Here is a 19330-nt window from a genome sequence, read left to right on the forward strand (position 1 = left end):
CAGATGTGCCACACTAGAAGGAAAACCAGATGACAATTGAGGCATAGGACGAGAGACATGATACTACTGTGTGGAAGAAAAAAATTGTTGAATAAACTCCCAATGAAAAAGATGTACAGGGTCTTAATAAATTAATTTATATGTACGAGACACCACTTAGACAAATGTCTAGAAGCATGGAAGATAAGGAGGGGGATTTTTGAGAAGGGACCTATTTTGTTCTAGTGTATATGACACCTTTTAATGAACCTATTAAAGGTTAAGTTTTATAGTATCCAATTGCTATTATCCATTTGATTTTTCTTGGATTACTTACCCAGCTTGTTAAAAGCTTAGGAAGCTGACAGCCCATTGAGGTACAAGGCCAGGTGACCAGGGGTGACATGCTGGCTTCTCCATGGAGCCAGGTGACCAGGGGTTGACAATCATGGCTTTCCCAAACGTTTCCATGGGGCTCTGGTGACCGGTGGGTCCAAATTCTGACTACCCCAAACATATCCATGGTTCAGCGATGGATCAGATCTGCATTCTTTCAGCTGGGGCCATGGCCCTCTATGCTGGCATTCTGTAAAATGTCAAATCTGTTTCCCTCGTGATGGAGCCATGATCTGGCAGCAATCCTGTAGAGTGTTCCTGGCTGTGGTTTTGTAAAGAGTTTTTGGTTCTTTGGCTCTCTGGATATCTTGGCTCTCTGGATGTACAGTGGGGCAAAAAAGTATTTAGTCAGTCAGCAATAGTGCAAGTTCCACCACTTAAAAAGATGAGAGGCGTCTGTAATTTACATCATAGGTAGACCTCAACTATGGGAGACAAACTGAGAAAAAAAAATCCAGAAAATCACATTGTCTGTTTTTTTATCATTTTATTTGCATATTATGGTGGAAAATAAGTATTTGGTCAGAAACAAACAATCAAGATTTCTGGCTCTCACAGACCTGTAACTTCTTCTTTAAGAGTCTCCTCTTTCCTCCACTCATTACCTGTAGTAATGGCACCTGTTTAAACTTGTTATCAGTATAAAAAGACACCTGTGCACACCCTCAAACAGTCTGACTCCAAACTCCACTATGGTGAAGACCAAAGAGCTGTCAAAGGACACCAGAAACAAAATTGTAGCCCTGCACCAGGCTGGGAAGACTGAATCTGCAATAGCCAACCAGCTTGGAGTGAAGAAATCAACAGTGGGAGCAATAATTAGAAAATGGAAGACATTCAAGACCACTGATAATCTCCCTCGATCTGGGGCTCCACGCAAAATCCCACCCCGTGGGGTCAGAATGATCACAAGAACGGTGAGCAAAAATCCCAGAACCACGCGGGGGGACCTAGTGAATGAACTGCAGAGAGCTGGGACCAATGTAACAAGGCCTACCATAAGTAACACACTACGCCACCATGGACTCAGATCCTGCAGTGCCAGACGTGTCCCACTGCTTAAGCCAGTACATGTCCGGGCCCGTCTGAACTTTGCTAGAGAGCATTTGGATGATCCAGAGGAGTTTTGGGAGAATGTCCTATGGTCTGATGAAACCAAACTGGAACTGTTGGGTAGAAACACAACTTGTCGTGTTTGGAGGAAAAAGAATACTGAGTTGCATCCATCAAACACCATACCTACTGTAAAGCATGGTGGTGGAAGCATCATGCTTTGGGGCTGTTTCTCTGCAAAGGGGCCAGGACGACTGATCCGGGTACATGAAAGAATGAATGGGGCCATGTATCGTGAGATTTTGAGTGCAAACCTCCTTCCATCAGCAAGGGCATTGAAGATGAAACGTGGCTGGGTCTTTCAACATGACAATGATCCAAAGCACACCGCCAGGGCAACGAAGGAGTGGCTTCGTAAGAAGCATTTCAAGGTCCTGGAGTGGCCTAGCCAGTCTCCAGATCTCAACCCTATAGAAAACCTTTGGAGGGAGTTGAAAGTCCGTGTTGCCAAGCGAAAAGCCAAAAACATCACTGCTCTAGAGGAGATCTGCATGGAGGAATGGGCCAAAATACCAACAACAGTGTGTGGCAACCTTGTGAAGACTTACAGAAAACGTCTGACCTCTGTCATTGCCAACAAAGGATGTATTACAAAGTATTGAGATGAAATTTTGTTTCTGACCAAATACTTATTTTCCACCAGAATATGCAAATAAAATGATAAAAAAACAGACAATGTGATTTTCTGTATTTTTTTTTCTCAGTTTGTCTCTCATAGTTGAGGTCTACCTATGATGTAAATTACAGACGCCTCTCATCTTTTTAAGTGGTGGAACTTGCACTATTGCTGACTGACTAAATACTTTTTTGCCCCACTGTATATTGTTAGAGGCATATTCCACTTATATAGCTCACAATTGTTGTCCTTCAAGCCAGTATCCAGAGTTCAAGAGGAAGATGTGATGAGGTTAAAGGTACCTTCACACTGAACGATATCGCTAGCGATCTGTGACGTTGCAGCGTCCTGGATAGCGATATCGTTGAGTTTGACACGCAGCAGCGATCTGGATCCTGCTGTGCCATCGTTGGTCGGAGCAGAAAGTCCAGAACTTTATTTCGTCGCTGGACTCCCGCAGACATCGCTGAATCGGCGTGTGTGACGCCGATTCAGCGATATCTTCACTGGTAACCAGAAAAGCACAGAAAGCACAGCGCCGGGGGATAGACACCGGAATGTAAGTATGTAGTGTTTGGTTTTTTTTACATTAGCACTGGTAACCAGGGTAAACATCGGGTTAGTAAGCGCGGCCCTGCGCTTAGTAACCCGATGTTTACCCTGGTTACCCGGGGACTTCGGCATCGTTGGTCGCTGGAGAGCTGTCTGTGTGACAGCTCTCCAGCGACCACACAGCGACGCTGCAGCGATCTAGATTGTCGTCTAGATCGCTGCAGCGTCGCTAAATGTGAAGGTACCTTAACTCACATTGTTTGACTATTTAATCAATTTGCATAGTTAATCCCCTGTTTTGCAAGTCAACAAGCCACAGAACCCACACAATGGTCATTCAACATATTAAGTAAAAATCCATTGTTCAATTACCCTACATCACTGTTTTCTAAAGATAACAGACAATAAGGGTACTGTCACACTAAACAATTTACCAACGATCACGACCAGCGATACGACCTGGCCGTGATCGTTGGTGATTGTGTGGTCGCTGGGGAGCTGTCACACAGACAGCTCTCCAGCAACCAACGATGCCGAAGTCCCCGGGTAACCAGGGTAAACATCGGGTTACTAAGTGCAGGGCCGCGCTTAGTAACCCGATGTTTACCGTGGTTACCAGCGTAAAAGTAAAAACAAACAAACAGTACATACTTACATTCCGGTGTCTGTCCCCCGGCGTTCTGCTTCTCTCCACTGTGTCTGTGCCAGCCGGAAAGCACAGCGGTGACGTCACCGCTGTGCTCGCTTTCCGGCCGGCTGGCGCTCACAGTGCAGAGAAGCAGAACGCCGGGGGACAGACACCGGAATGTGAGTATGTACTGTTTGTTTTTTTTTACTTTTACGCTGGTAACCACGGTAAACATCGGGTTACTAAGCGCGACCCTGCGCTTAGTAACCCGATGTTTACCCTGGTTACAATCGAACGCATCGTTGGATCGGTGTCACACACAACGATCCAGCGATGACAGCGGGAGATCCAGCGACGAAAGAAAGTTCCAAACGATCTGCTACGACGTACGATTCTCAGCAGGATCCCTGATCGCTGCTGCGTGTCAGACACAGCGATATCGTATGGATATCGCTGGAACGTCACGGATCGTACCGTCGTAGCGATCAAAGTGCCAATGTGTGACAGTACCCCAAGTTGTAGGAGCTAATATAAGAGGTAAACATTAGCTATTCAAAATGATCAAAAATCAACGTTTAATACTACAATGACAACAGTGTATGGTTTTATCTTGACCAACTGAACAAACAACGCATAAATACAAATCTCAACATATAGATAATAGTCTATTCCTCCTGGCTTACAGAAAATAGATGTGTGGATAATTAAGACAAATTGCTCTGTCGTCACACCAGATTTATCTTTTTTTTTTTATGTTTGTCTGCTGTCACACATTGAGAGACTATTTTTATTGCAAAAACTGCATCGCCATATTTTGAGCGCTATAATTTTTCCATAGTTTTGCTGACAGAGTCATGCGAGGACTTGTTTTTTGCAGGACGGGTTGACGTTTACTGGTATAATATTCAGACACATGACTTTATCGCATTTTATTCCGATTTTTGGAAGACAGAATGAACAAAAAAAAGTAATTCACACATTTTATTTTTTATGCCGTTCCTCGTGTAGCAAAATTGATAAGACAGTTTCATTCTTTGGGTCAGTACGATTACAGCAAGACCTCATTTATTTTTTTATGTTTTAGTGTTTTTACACAATAAAGACTATTTTACACAAAAAAGAATCGCTTTATTATGAGAGCTATAACTTTTTTATTTTTCTGCTGACAAACACGTATGGCAGCTTGTTTTTTTGCAAGACAAGAAGTTTTCAGCTGTACAATTTTTATGTAGTTTGTTTTTTTTATTGTGTTTTTATCCACTTTTTGTTCAGCAATATCATGATAAAGCAGTTTTTTGCCTTGTTTTTTTTTTGTTTGTTTTTACGATCTTCACTGTTGGGATTAGCTAGTGGGACAGTTTTATAGGGCAGGTCGTTCCACAAGGGGTGATACCAAATATGTGTACTTTTTCTATTTTATTTTTTTTTACATAAATAAATTTATTTATTGGATTTATAATTTTTCTTTTTTTGATCTTTATTTTGGGATTTTTTTCAAAAATATTTTTTCAATTTATTTACTTTTTTATTTACTCTTTTACATTGCCCCAGGATGGGGCATCAACTGTATAATGACAGATCGCTGACCTAGCTGATCACAGCACCATATGTATACGGTGGTTTGCGGGAACACCACTCCTGCAACATATATATACAGCGCAAATCGGGAAGGTGTTAAACAATGCTGTCTATGAATGGATGATGAGCCAAGTTGTGCCCTTTTAAATACCCATTTCTTCCTATACAGATAATAGGAAGTATTCCTGCTAGTACAGACTATTTGCTAACACCGCGTAGGGCCGGGTTCACTTTAGCAACCGGGGTCTTTGCGGAGGGCTGCGTACGTCCTGCGCAAAGCCCTGCATACTTCCGCATACTTCTGCATGCGACCAGCGTACCTATCTTTAAGATTGGGTACGCAAAACATGCGGATGTATGCAGATGTATGTAGATGCGTCGTTTTGACGTGCCCACTAACCGCACGGGAACGCAAAAAAACACATGCGCATGTCCTGCGTACCCAATGTTAAAGATAGATATGCAGGACGCATGCAGAAGTAGGCAGCGCTTAGCGGAGGACGTATGCAGCCCTTGGCAAAGCCCCTGAATGCTAATCTGACCTTAGGGTACTGTCACACAGTGCCATTTTCATCACTACGACGGCACAATTCGTGACGTTCTAGCGATATCGTTACGATATCGTTGTGTCTGACACGCTACTGCGATCAGACATCACGCTGTGAATCGTACGTCGTAGCAGATCGTTTGGAACTTTCTTTCGTCGCTTGATCACCCGCTGACATCGCTGGATTGTTGTGTGTGTGTGGCCTGCCGGCTGGAAAGCGAGCACAGCGGTGACGTCACCGCTCTGCTTTCCGGCTATGGTGCTTACACAGTGCAGAGAAGCTGAGACGCCGGAGGACAGACACCGGAATGTAAGTATGTACTGTTTGTTTTTTTTACGTTTACGCTGGTAACCAGGGTAAACATCGGGTTACTAAGCGCGGCCCTGCGCTTAGTAACCCAATGTTTACCCTGGTTACCCGGGGACTTCGGCATCGCTCCAGTGCCGTGATTGCAAAGTGTGACCGCAGTCTACGACGCTGGAGCGATAATCATACGACGCTGCGACGTCACGGATCGTGCCATCGTAGCGATGAAAATGGCACTGTGTGATGGTACCCTTAGCCTAAACTGAGAATCCAGGAGCTAAGGTGCCAGGATTAACATCTACCTCCAGCAAAAGCCCCTTTGTGCTTACAATACTGGTATATCCAGTTTCACCCTTATGTCTACTAAATGAAACTCTACTGCCTTATTGATTTCCCTTATTATTTCCTTCACACTCTACATAAGTTTTTAGATGAGGAAGATATGATTCCCAGGAATAACATTTCCCACATTCTAAACATAACAAATGGGTTCTACTCTGTATGAGTCTTCTGATGAGCAACAAGTTTTGTACTCGTACTATAACATTTCCCACATTCTGGACATGAATATGGCTTCTCTCCTGTGTGAATTCTCTGGTGTTTAATAAGATCTTGTCCCTGAATAAAACATTTCCCACATTCTGGACATGAATATGGCTTCTCTCCTGTATGAATTCTTTGATGTTTTAGAAGATCTGGTTTCTGGATAAAACATTTCCCACATTCTGGACATGAATATGGTTTCTCCCCTGTGTGGATTCTTTGATGTTTAAGAAGATCTGATCTCCGGATAAAACATTTCCCACATTCTGGACATGGATATGGCTTCTCTCCTGTGTGAATTCTTTGATGTTTAAGAAGATCTGGTCTGTGGATAAAACATTTCCCACATTCTGAACATGAATACGGCTTCTCCCCTGTGTGACTTTTGTAATGTGTAAGCAAATTTGACTTCTGGTTAAAACATTTCCCACATTCTGAACATGAAAATGGCTTTTCTCCTGTGTGAATTCGCTGATGCATAAGGACATATGATTTGTGGTTGAAACAGTTTCCACATTCTGGACATGAAAATAGCTTTTCTCCTGTGTGAATTCTCTCATGTGCAAGCAATTTAGATTTATATTTAAAACATTTCCCACATTCTGAACAGGAAAATGGTTTCTTCTCTTTGGGAATTTTTTCATGTTCAATATCACTTTTTCCACTTTCATTTTGCTTAACAGTCTGTGAGGAATCCAAATAGGTGGCTGATTGAAAAGGCTCCGCTGACTGATTTATGCTCTGAAGGGCTTGAGGTACAGCTGGAATAATGGCATGCTTTTCATAGGTATCTGGTTTGACACCACAGTCATCTGCCAAGAATAAAACTGATTTTATTATTTTTCAATATCAATGCCTTATATTTTATATCATTTCTATATACATAATTCTATACAACTCAAAGTATAACAATACTATGACCTAAGACAGTGGTGAGGCACCTGTTCACAAATCCCATGATACAGAACCTCTACAAGTACAATCGACAAACATAATATACAAAAGCCGAAAAGTTTGAAGCAATAAAGGGAAGATTAAAAATAAGCTTTATTACATTCCAATCTATAGCAACAGATAAAAATAAACACCATAAAAACATATAAGATTCTTAAAGGGGTATTCCCATCTCTGATCAACTATCCCAATATGTAGTAGATGTGATAATATTAGGAAATATGTAGTATAGTTCTTCTGACTCGCTATGTTGCTCACCCCATGTGCAGGGCATTGCATTAGCTTAGGTATCCATGGTTACTACCACTCATATAGTGAATGGTAGTTGCTAGTGGTCATAACCATGGATACCCAAGCTCTGTAATGCCCTGGACATGGAGTAAGTGGCAGAGAATCAGGAAAACTATACCATATTTCTAATTGGAGCTATTTGCTATTATTATTATTACACCTACTATATTTTGGGATAAGATCTTGGAAACGGGAGTTCCCCCTTAAGGCCTTCTTCACACGTCCGTGTCTCCGGTATGTGGTGACAGTTTTCATATGTACCGGAGAAACCTAAACAAGTTGACCCATTCAAGTGAATGAATCTGTACACGTCAGTGTGTTTCCACAGACCGTGTGTCTGTGGGCAAGACATGCGGACATGACTGTTTTTTTTAGCAGCAGCACCGGCTGCAAAACTTCCCGCAGACGTGCATACTGATGACCCATGGATGACATCCATGGGTCATCAGTGTGACAGGTAGCGGCACCTGGGAATCAGCAGTTCTGTTTGCACTGATCCCCAGCGCCGGGTGTTGAAGACACCTCACATCATTGTACAATTTTCTGCCAGTGATCAGCATGAGCAGGGGACAATATTGAGAGTTCTATTCAGCCCCCGCTGTCTATATAGAGTAAAATTAAGTATAACATAAAAAAGTCACATTATACTCACCTTAACACCTAATCCAGTGAAGCCATTGTCCCCTGTAAAGAAATACAAATGACAAAACAACAATATCCCCCATATGTTCAAAGTTGAAAGAATCCAAAGTGTCCCACGCCGTAATTCATCTGTGCAACATTTGCTCATCAGCATAAGCGGTGACCTGAAATGACCACTCACATTGAAAAGCTGGGGAGTATGACTCGTTGCACCCCGACTTCTCACGGTGAACGGCGATGATCTCACTGAGGTCAACAGTTCATGGGCCCGTTCACGCTGCAAGGAGTCGTTTTCCCCAGCTCTTCAGTGGGAGCGGTTGCCTCATAACCCTCTATCAAACTTCGTCACACCCAAAAGCACTACAAATATTGGCTGGTGACTAACTCATCCAACCTTTATCTACCCACAATTCCTCAAGATGGCTGGACCATCATTGTAAATAAGCCCCACTCCCACCACATTATAGATTGTAAGCTGTTACTGGCAGGGTCGTCAATCTTTGCATTAATGATTGTATCATTAACTTTGTTATGATTGTTGTATATGAACTGTTGAATTGTAAAGCGCTGTGGAACATGTTGGCGCTATATAAATAAATATTATATTATTATGAGCAAATGTCGCACAGATGGATTACAGCGTTGGGAACTCGATTCTTTCAACTTTGGACAGGTGAGAGATACTGTTGTCATTTATTTTGGTATGTTTACAGGGGACAATGGCTTCAGTGTATTAGGTGTTAAGGGCTTGTACCCATTACTGTGAAAAGTTCCAAATTCAGTCCAGAAAAGTAGGACTAGGGTCATGCAAGTGCAATGTGAGTTTCATGTGAGTACAATCCAATTTTTCACACCCAACATCCAATTGACATCTGAATGCCATGTGATTGCTAATCGATTGCAATACGATTGTAACATGAACTTTAACAGAGAATTTACACACATTCTTCCAAAGGAAATTTTTTATATATATATATGTGTGTGTGTGTGTGTGTGTGTGTGTGTGTGTGTGTGTGTGTGTGTGTGTGTGTGTGTGTGTGTGTGTGTGTGTGTGTGTACACACACACACACACACACAGAGTTGTGCTCAAAAGTTTGGCTTTTTTTTGTTAGAGACTATGAATGATACCACCAAAACTTTTTCTCCACTCATGGTTAGTGGTTGGGTGAAGCCATTTAATGTCAAACTTCTGTGTTTTTACTTTTTAAATCATAATGACAACCCAAAACATCCAAATGACCCTGATCAAAAGTTCAATACCCCACTTAATACCGTGTATTGCTCCCTCTAACATCAATGATGGCTTGAAGTCTTTTGTGGTAGTTGTGGATTAGGTTCTTTATTTTCTCAGATGGTAAAGCTGCCCACTCTTCTCGGCAAAAAGCCTCCAGTTCATGTAAATTCCTATGCTGTCTAGCATGAATTGCGCACTTGAGGTCTCTCCAGAGTAGCTCAATGATATTGAGGTCAGGAGACTGAGATGGCCACTCCAGAACCTTCACTTTGCTCTGCTGTTGCCAATGACAGATCAACCTTGCCTTGTGTGTTGGATCGTTGTCATGTTGGAAGATCCCATGAGCAGCTTCCAGGCTGAAGAGTCTGGTTTCCAGAAACTCATCTCAGCTTTTATGCACACAGACTGATTACAAGCAAACAGGTCACAGGTGAGAATGTTACCTTTAGTAGCCAGTCAAACCAATTTGTGTCAAGTTTTGTGCAGGTTATCAGGCTAAAATCACCACGGTATGTGAACTTATAATCAGGTAATTTGGATGTTTTGGGTTGTCATTATGATTTAAAAAGAGAAACCACAGTAGTTTAACAATAAATGGCTTCACCCAACCACTAACCAGGAGTAGAGAAAAAGTTATGGTGTTATAATTCATATTCTCTGAAAAAAGGACATGAAAGCAAAAATTCTGCTGGGGTATGTAGAATTTTGAGCACATCTGTGTGTGTATGTATATATAACACCTACAATATATATTGATGAAAAGCCAGAATTCATCTCCCGCGTACAATAAAATCACAGCATGATGCGACAGAGCAGATAGAATAGATACATTATTCTGTGTGTACACTGTCTGTAGATATAAATGATATCAGTCACACACACAATTCGTACGGTGTGTGTGCAGCTTACTGTACATGTATTTAATTAACCCCTTCCCGACCTTTGACGCAGCGTATGCATCATGAAAACCAGTGCCAATCCGACCTGTGACGCAGCATATGCGTCATGGTCGGATCACGTCCCTGCAGGCCGGGTGAAAGGGTTAACTCCAATTTCACCTGACATGCAGGGACAGGGGGAGTGGTGCTACAGCCCAGGGGGGTGGCTTCACCCCCCCCCCCCCGTGGCTACGATCGCTCTGATTGGCTGTTGAAAGTGAAACAGCCAATCAGAGCAATCTGTAATATTTCACCTATGAAAATTGGTGAAATATTACAATCCAGCCATGGCCGATGCTGCAATACCATTGGCCATGGCTGGAGACCCCGGTCTGGCCCCCCCACCGACTGACAGCGGCGATCTGCAGCTGATTTCAGTGTTCCCTACCCCTCCATCCTGTGCTAAGTGCCTTCCTCTCCCCTCCGACCCTCCCCAGTCCTTCCCTCCGCCCGCTGTCCGATCGCACCCCCCCATACTTACCTAGTCCTGGTGTCCCTCCCGGTGTCCTCTGTCTTCTCGCATGGGCGCCGCCATCTTGGAAAATGGCGGGCGCATGCGCAGTGCGCCCGCCGAATCTGCCGGCCGGCAGATTCGTTCCCTGTACATTTTGATTGCTGTGATAAATTCTATCACAGCGATCAAAATAAAAAAAATTGTAAATAAACCCCCCCCCCCCCTTTATCACCCCCATAGGTAGGGACAATAATAAAGTACAGAAAATATATTTATTTTTGTTTTTCCATTAGGGTTAGGGTTGCACTTAGGGATAGGGTTGCACTTAGGGATAGGGTTGCACTTAGGGATAGGGTTAGGGTTAGAATTAGGGTTAGAATTAGGCTATGTGCACACGGTGCGGATTTGGCTGCGGATCCGCAGCGGATTGGTTGCTGCGGATTGGTAGCAGTTTTCCATCACGTTTACAGTACCACGTAAACCTATGGAAAACCAAATCCACTGTGCCCATGGTGCGGAAAATACAGCGTGGAAACGCTGCGTTGTATTTTCCGCAGCATGCCAATTCTTTGTGCGGATTCCGCAGCGTTTTACACCTGCTCCATAATAGGAATCCGCAGGTGAAATCCACACAAAAAACACTGGAAATCCACAGTAAATCCATAGGTAAAGCGCAGTGCGTTTTACCTGCAGATTTTTCAAAAACGGTGCCGAAAAATCCGCACACAAATCCGCAACGTGGGCACATAGCCTTAGGGTTAGGGTTGGAATTAGGGTTAAGACTAGGGTTAGGGGTGTGTTGGGGTTAGGGTTGTGGTTAGGGTTGGGATTAGGGGTGTGTTGGGGTTAGTGTTGGAGTTAGAATTGAGGGGTTTCCACTGTTTAGTCACATCAGGGGGTCTCCAAACGCGACATGGCGCCACGATTGATTCCAGCCAATCTTGCGTTGAAAAAGTCAAATGGTGCTCTCTCCCTTCCGAGCCCGGACATGTGCCCAAACAGTGGTTTACCCCCACATATGGGGTACCAGGACAAACTGGACAACAACTTTTGGGGTCAAATTTCTCCTGTTACCCTTGGGAAAATAAAAAATTCCGGGCTAAAAAATCATTTTTGAGGAAGGAATTATTTTTTATTTTCACGGCTCTGCGTTATAAACTTCTGTGATGCACCTGGGGGTTTAAAGTGCTCACTATGCATCTAAATAAGTTCCTTGGGGGGTCTAGTTTCCAAAATGGGGTCAGTTGTGGGGGAGCTCCAATGTTTAGGCACACAGGGGCTCTCCAAACGCGACATGGTGTCCGCTAACGATGGAGATAATTTTCCATTCAAAAAGTCAAATGGCGCTCCTTCCCTTTCGAGCCTTACCATGTGCACAAACAGTGGTTTACCCCCACATGTGAGGTATCGGTGTACTCAGGAGAAATTGCCCAACAAATTTTAGGATCTATTTTATCCTGTTGCCCATGTGAAAATCAAAAAATTGAGGCTAAAATAATATTTTTGTGAAAAAAAAGTACTTTTTTCATTTTTACGGATCAATTTGTGAAGCACTTGGGGGTTTAAAGTGCTCACTATGCATCTAGATAAGTTCCTTGGGGCGTCTATTTTCCAAAATGGGGTCACTTGTGGGGGAGCTCCAATGTTTAGGCACACGGGGGCTCTCCAAACGCGACATGGTGTCTGCTAAAGATTGGAGCCAATTTTTCATTCAAAAAGTCAAATGGCGCTCCTTCCCTTCCGAGCCCTGCCGTGCGCCCAATCAATGGTTTACCCCCACATATGAGGTATCAGCGTACTCAGGACAAAAACTTTCGTGGTCCAGTTTCTCCTTTTACCCTGGGGAAAATAACAAAATTGTTGCTAAAAGATCATTTTTGTGACTAAAGTTAAATGTTTATTTTTTCCTTCCATGTTGCTTCTGCTGCTGTGAAACACCTGAAGGGTTAATAAACTTCTTGAATATGGTTTTGAGCACCTTGAGGGGTGCAGTTTTTAGAATGGTGTCACTTTTGGGTATTTTCAACCATATAGAACCCTGAAACTGACTTCAAATGGGAGGTGGTCCCTAAAAAAAAAAGGTTTTGTAAATTTTGTTGTAAAAATGAGAAATCACTGGTCAAATTTTAACCCTTATAACATCCTAGCAAAAAAAATTTTGTTTCCAAAATTGTGCTGATGTAAAGTAGACATGTGGGAAATGTTATTTATTAACTATTTTGTGTCACATAACTCTCTGGTTTAACAGAATAAAAATTCAAAATGTGAAAATTGCAAAATTTTCGCCAAATTTCCATTTTTTTTCCACAAATAAATGCAGAAATTATCAACCTAAATTTACCACTAACATGAACCCCATATATGTAACGAAAAAAACAATCTCAGAATCGCTAGGATCCGTTGAAGCGTTGCTGAGTTATTACCTCATAAAGGGACACTGGTCAGAATTGCAAAAAATGGCCAGGTCAATAAGGTCAAAATAGGCTGGGTCATGAAGGGGTTAAATGATAATTTTTCTGGGGGGGAAAAAAAAAAAAAATGGCATGGGCTTAATTTAATACCAATGGCGCTTCCCAGGCTATTAATATCAGCTTTCAGTTGTAAACATAGCCTTTACTGGTTATTATAATGGGGTACTTTCCCATGTATATTGGCCCCATCCTAGACTAAAAACATCAGCTCTCAGACACCCCAGAAAAGGCAAATCCACAGGATGCACCAAATCTGGCACTTAACCTCGCTTTTCTCACTTGCCCTGGTGCGGTGGCAAGTGGGTTGATGGTTGGGGGGGGTTGATGGCACCTTTGTATTTGACCCGCCGTGGGACAAATGGACTATTGAGGAGTATTGTGGTTTATTATTTTAATTCTGTTACAGGAGACATTGGCTTCACAGTGGACTGGGAGATGTTGTGAGTATTGTTTAATTTAGATTCATTAAAGGAGTCTGTCATTCTTTCAATTAAAGACTATTCTGGGTGTGTGTGTTTTTTTTTTTTTTATACAATTTTACTATGGGGTTTGTAATGTGGATGTCTTAAAGACGCCTTTCCATTACTAATCTCTGGGCTTGATGTCACCTGACAATGCAAAGGTGACATCAATCCCCCCAACTATCACCCCACTTGCCACAGCACCTAGGCAAGTGGGAAGAGCGAGGCTAAGTGCACGGATTGGTGCATCTTATATATGCGCTATTTCTTGGGCGGCTGAGAGCTGATGTTTTTAGTTTGGAATGGAGTCAATGTCTATGGTCCCTTCATAGGCTATTAAAATCTGCCCTCATTTCTCTGCCTAACCTTTGCTGGCTATTAAGTAAAGGGCATCTTACGTCATTTTATTTTTTGAGGTGGCCCCTATTTTAATAACCAGGAAAGACTAAGTATACAGCTGTGAGCTGATATTAATATCCTGGGAAGCTCCATGTGTATTACCACCTTCGCAGGCTATAAACATCAGCCCCCAGCCGTCGGCTTCCCCTCTGCTGGTCAATAAATTGTCACACCAATTGACTTGCATTGGCGAGTCTCGTCCGAGATACGAGGACAACCACAGCATGCTCATAGATTTACACTGGTCAGAGTGCAGTCCAACTTTTAATCACATTGTACTTGTTAGTTTTCCTCGCAGAGGAGCATGAGCTCTTCAGGTTAGTATAATGTGATTTTTTATTTTAAATTTTTAAGCAGGCACCGGTACTTAGGATACTGATGCGGCACATGGTTGCCACATGTATGAAATACACGTACAAATGGACACGGATATCTCCGGTTCTGGTTTTTCCAGTACTGGAAATATCAAGACGCGTGAAAGATCCATAAGGCTGGATGCTTAGGACTTATCCACTGCTCATCCAGATGTCCCATTCCATTGTCTTTTGTGATTACATTTATCCCTCTTAAATGGCTTTTTGTATTTTTATCTGTTTTCAATTGCAATCTAATAAAGTGTATTTTTAACCCCTTTCTGACATCTGACGTACTATCCCATCGAGGTGACCCGGGCCCGTATGACCATCGACGGGATAGTACATCATACACAATCAACTGCGCTCATGGGGGGGAGCGCGGCCGAGTGTGAGCTGATTATCACAGCTGACATCCGGCTCTATGTGCCAGGAGAGGTCATGGACCGCTCCCGACACATTAATTGCCGGAACACTGCAACCAAACATAATCGCAGTGTTCCGGTGGCATAGGGAAGCTTCGCGCAGGGAGGGGGCTCCATGCATGCTTCCCTGAGACCCTCAGAACAGCGAGATGTGATCGTGTTATTCCAAGGGTCTCCTCCGTTCTCCTCCCTGCAGGCCCTGGATCCAAGATGGCCGCGGAGGTCCTTCCGGGTCCTTTCTCCCAAGGAGGTGGCTTGCGAGCGCCTGCTGAGATCAGGCAAGCCTCCTGCACTGCCTGTCAGGTCGCTGATCTGACACAGTGCTCTGCAAAGTGTCAGATCAGCGATCTGACACTATATAGTGATGTCCCACCCTGGGTCAATGTAAAAAAAAAACAAAAACCTAAATAAAGAATAAATATTGTTCCAATAAATACATTTCTTTATGTAAATTTAAAAAATAAACAATAAAAGTACACATATTTAGTATTGCTGTGTCCGTAACGGCCCGACCTATAAAAATGCCCCACTAGTTAACCCCCTTCAGTGAACACCGTAAAAAAAATAAAAAATGAGGCAAAAAAACAATGCTTTATCATCATACCACCGAACAAAAAGTGGAATAACATGTGATCAAACAGACGGATATAAACATGGTACCGCTGAAAACGTCATCTTGTCCCGCAAAAAACAAGCTGCCATTCAGCGTCAGTGAAAAAAAAAAAGTTATAGCCCTCAGAATAAAGCGATACAAAAATAATTATTTTTTATAGAAAATAGTTTTTATTGTATAAAAGCGCCAAAACATAAAAAAATATATATAAATGAGGTATCGCTGTAATCGTACTGACCCTAAGAATAAAACTGCTTCATCAATTTTACCAAATGCGGAACGGTATAAACGCCACCCCTAAAAAATACATGAATTGCTGTTTTTTGTTCATTCTGCCTAACAAATTTCAGAATAAATAGCGATCAAAAAATGTCACGTGCCCAAAAATGGTACCAATAAAAACATCAACTCGTCCTGCAAAAAACAAGACCTCACATGACTCTGTGGACCAAAATATGGAAAAATTATCGCTCTCAAAATGTGGTGACGCAAAAACTATTTTTTGCAATAAAAAGCGTCTTTTAGTGTGTGACAGCTGCCAAACATAAAAATCCGCTAGAAATAGTAAATCAAACCCTCCTTTATCACTCCCTTAGCTAGGGAAAAATAAAAAAGATGTATTTATTTCCATTTTCCCATTAGGGTTAGGGATGTGTCAGGGTTAGGGATGTGGTTTGGGTTATGGTTGTGATTAGGATTAGGGGTGTGTTGGGGTTAGAATTGACGCCCGCAGACGATTCCATCAAAGTCTGCATTCCAAAATGGCGCTCCTTCCCTTCTGAGCTCTGCCATGCACCTCTACCCCCACATCTGGGGTATCAGCGTACTCAGGACAAATTGCACAACAACTTTTGGGGTCCACTTTCTTCTGTTACCCTTGCGAAAATAAAAACTTGGGGGCAAAAAGATCATTCTTGTGGTTTTGAGCACCTTGAGGGGTGCAGTTTTTAGAATGGTGTCACACTTGGGTATTTTCTATCATATAGACCCCTCAAAGTGACTTCAAATGTGATGTGGTCCCTAAAAAAAAAAAAAAAAGTGTGTTGCAAAAATGAGAAATCGCTGGTCAACTTTTAACCCTTATAAATCCCTAACAAGAAATAAAAAAAAAAGTTGGTTCCAAAATTGTGCTGATGTAAAGTAGACATGTGGGAAATGTTACTTATTATGTATTTTGTGTGACATATCTCTGTGATTTAAGGGCATAAAAATTCAAAGTCGGAAATATAGAGAAAATTTCGTAATTTTCCGTTTTTTTCATAAATAAACGCAAGTCATATTGAAATTTTACTACTATCATGAAGTAAATAAATCACATTTTTTTGGTGATTACACTATATAGTAAATCCCAAAACAAGTGGTGCTTATTAAATAAAATATCATTTATTAAACATAAATTAAAACATAAATCAACATACAATAACAAAAAAGTGCAAAATCCAATAAAAGAGGGACAATACAACCATAGGAAAACCACCAGATTTCTGTAACACTATGGTGTGACTGAATACAAAATATGAAAAGAGCTAGATACCACACAAAAAGACCTCAAATTGGATCCAGTAGGGTAAATACCATAGCCCATACTAGCCATATAATTAATTGATGTCTAAAGCTTAGACTGTCATATACTGTGGCAGTTACGGCATATGGTAAAATGTGCAAGAAACCCTTATGACTAAAGTAGTAAATGTGAGAGTAAAAGCTCTGTAAGATACGACAATAACACATTACCAGAAGTGTATGGTGTGGTTTTCCACGGCGTCCCTCTGCCCCGACGCGCGTTTCACTGACCGCTTCTTCAGAAATTAGTAATTAGTTACAGAAATCTGGTGGTTTTCCTATGGTTGTATTGTCCCTCTTTTATTGGATTTTGCACTTTTTTGTATTGTATGTTGATTTATGTTTTAATTTATGTTTAATAAATGATATTTTATTTAATAAGCACCACTTGTTTTGGGATTTACTATATAGTGTAATCACCAAAAACAAAAAAATGATTTATGTATTTGGTATCTAGTGGTACTTATTTCCCTGTTTCAGGGGTATTCTATTAAGGGCAACCTTTTGTGAGTTATACTATCATGAAGTACAATATGTCACGAGAAAACAATGTCAGAATCACTGGGATCCGTTACAGCGTTCCAGAGTTATAACCTCATAAATGGACAGTGGTCAGAATTGTAAAAATTGTCCCGGTCATTAACGTGCAAACCACCCTTTGGGGGTAAAGGGGTTAATCTCTATATTGTCTCACATTTCTTTATATACAGTCATGGACAAAATTGTTGGCACCATTGAAAATTGTTTACTTTGTGTGTATTGGAATAAAAAAAAAATACAGAGAATAAACGCCTCCAAAAGATGGTCCAGCCAAAATTGTTAGTGCTTTGCCAAAATTAAATTTCAGCCATGACTGTATCTATAATGTAGCTTTGGTTGTGTCCTTCTGTCCGAAGTCGGTGTTGACTGCTCCTGCGCAGTGTGGTCAATATCAGAGGACGCATCCAGGGTTAATAGAGGTGACAGGAAGGACGATGAGGATGGAGGAGGAGTGTAGCGCCGGAGATTTCGGTATATGTAGGTGCTGACCGAATATGTGAGGACTTACCGCGAGCTCCGGCGAGGCCGGCGCTATTTTATTTAAATATTTAACACAGACTACGCGCTGCAGAGGAGCGGGGAAAAGGTGAGTAGGAGCGATTATGGTTTTTTCCTTGTTTGTTTGTTTGTATATATTGCAGTGCAGCAGGGCTGGTTCAGTGTGACAGTCAGTGACCAGAGAAAAAGTTCACAGCAAACGTGTTTTTAATGTCCACACTCACACAGTGTACAGCATACGGAATCCTCCGGATCGCAGCAGGGAAACAAAGCAGTCACTGGGAGTCTGGTTGCCGAGGGCAACAGCACCACCGTATCACACTGCGGAGTTCCAGAAGTTCGCTCTGCTGACTCTGTTAACACAGGCTGAGCTTCTGCAGAGCCATCTTGCTCCGCAAGTTGCACACTCCAAACTGACACCCAAACCCTTCCTGTAGGGTTTCTCTAAACTGGAATCTGTGTCCATGGGCCACTTATAAGACCCAGCCTGGAGGAAACGGACTAGCACCACTACCTTCCTGCTGTACATTTGAAAAATAAAAGCCCATAATTGGTTTTCAGTTTTGCAGATTTTGATGCATTTTTATTGCATTTTTTCCAAGCGTTTTCCTATACAAGTCTATGGCGGTGGAAGCACAGCGACTCCGCAAAATTAATGAACATGCTGCGTATTTTTTTCGCAATGTGATTCTGCTGCGAAAAAATACGCAGTATGGGCACACCAATTGCAATTAAAATTAATGGGATGCGTTTTGTGAGCGTTTAAGCGTTTTCCGCTGCGGAAACGCTGAAAAAACGCAACATGGGCACACAGCCTCACTTTGCCTTGTGACTCACAGGCGTCCTGCTGTGCCCACAAGGCACTCCAGCGGGTCTAATATGCTTCTGAGCGCATCCTGGGGGGGACACAGTGATCCCTGCAAATAACACCAGTCGCTGCCTCACATATCCCCCTCTCTGTTCAAACTTGTGGGGTTGAACATTTGTCACCATACGGGGGGCCCATGACAGGGCATCCGCATTTCCCTGTGACTTCCCAGCTCAATGTTCCACGGTAAAATTGATGTTTTGCAAAGACAGGAACCATTGGGTGATCAGCACATTTCTCTCCTTGGCATTCCTCATCCAGGTAAACCACAACAATAAGAAAAACCCTTAAAAATTATTTTTATTAGTTATGCACTAAAATACTAATAATAAATTTTAATTTAAAAATGTATATTACCAACACCAG

The 19330-nt window shown here is 42.2% G+C and overlaps 1 protein-coding gene across 2 annotated transcripts in view; it reads right to left on the reverse strand.

The window, feature by feature from the left end:
* Positions 1-4787: 4787 nt before the first annotated feature.
* LOC143768034 (uncharacterized) overlaps positions 4788-19330 on the reverse strand; it is a 47433-nt gene continuing 32890 nt past the window's right edge. For both annotated transcript variants that reach the window (XM_077256687.1, XM_077256688.1), the window contains exon 7: positions 4788-7071. In XM_077256687.1, the coding sequence (XP_077112802.1) occupies positions 6209-7071 (863 nt within the window). In that variant the 3' untranslated portion in view covers positions 4788-6208. The remainder of the gene's footprint in view (positions 7072-19330) is intronic.

This window comes from Ranitomeya variabilis, chromosome 4 (genome assembly GCF_051348905.1).
Source record: "Ranitomeya variabilis isolate aRanVar5 chromosome 4, aRanVar5.hap1, whole genome shotgun sequence".
In the NCBI taxonomy this organism is placed as follows: domain Eukaryota; kingdom Metazoa; phylum Chordata; class Amphibia; order Anura; family Dendrobatidae; genus Ranitomeya; species Ranitomeya variabilis.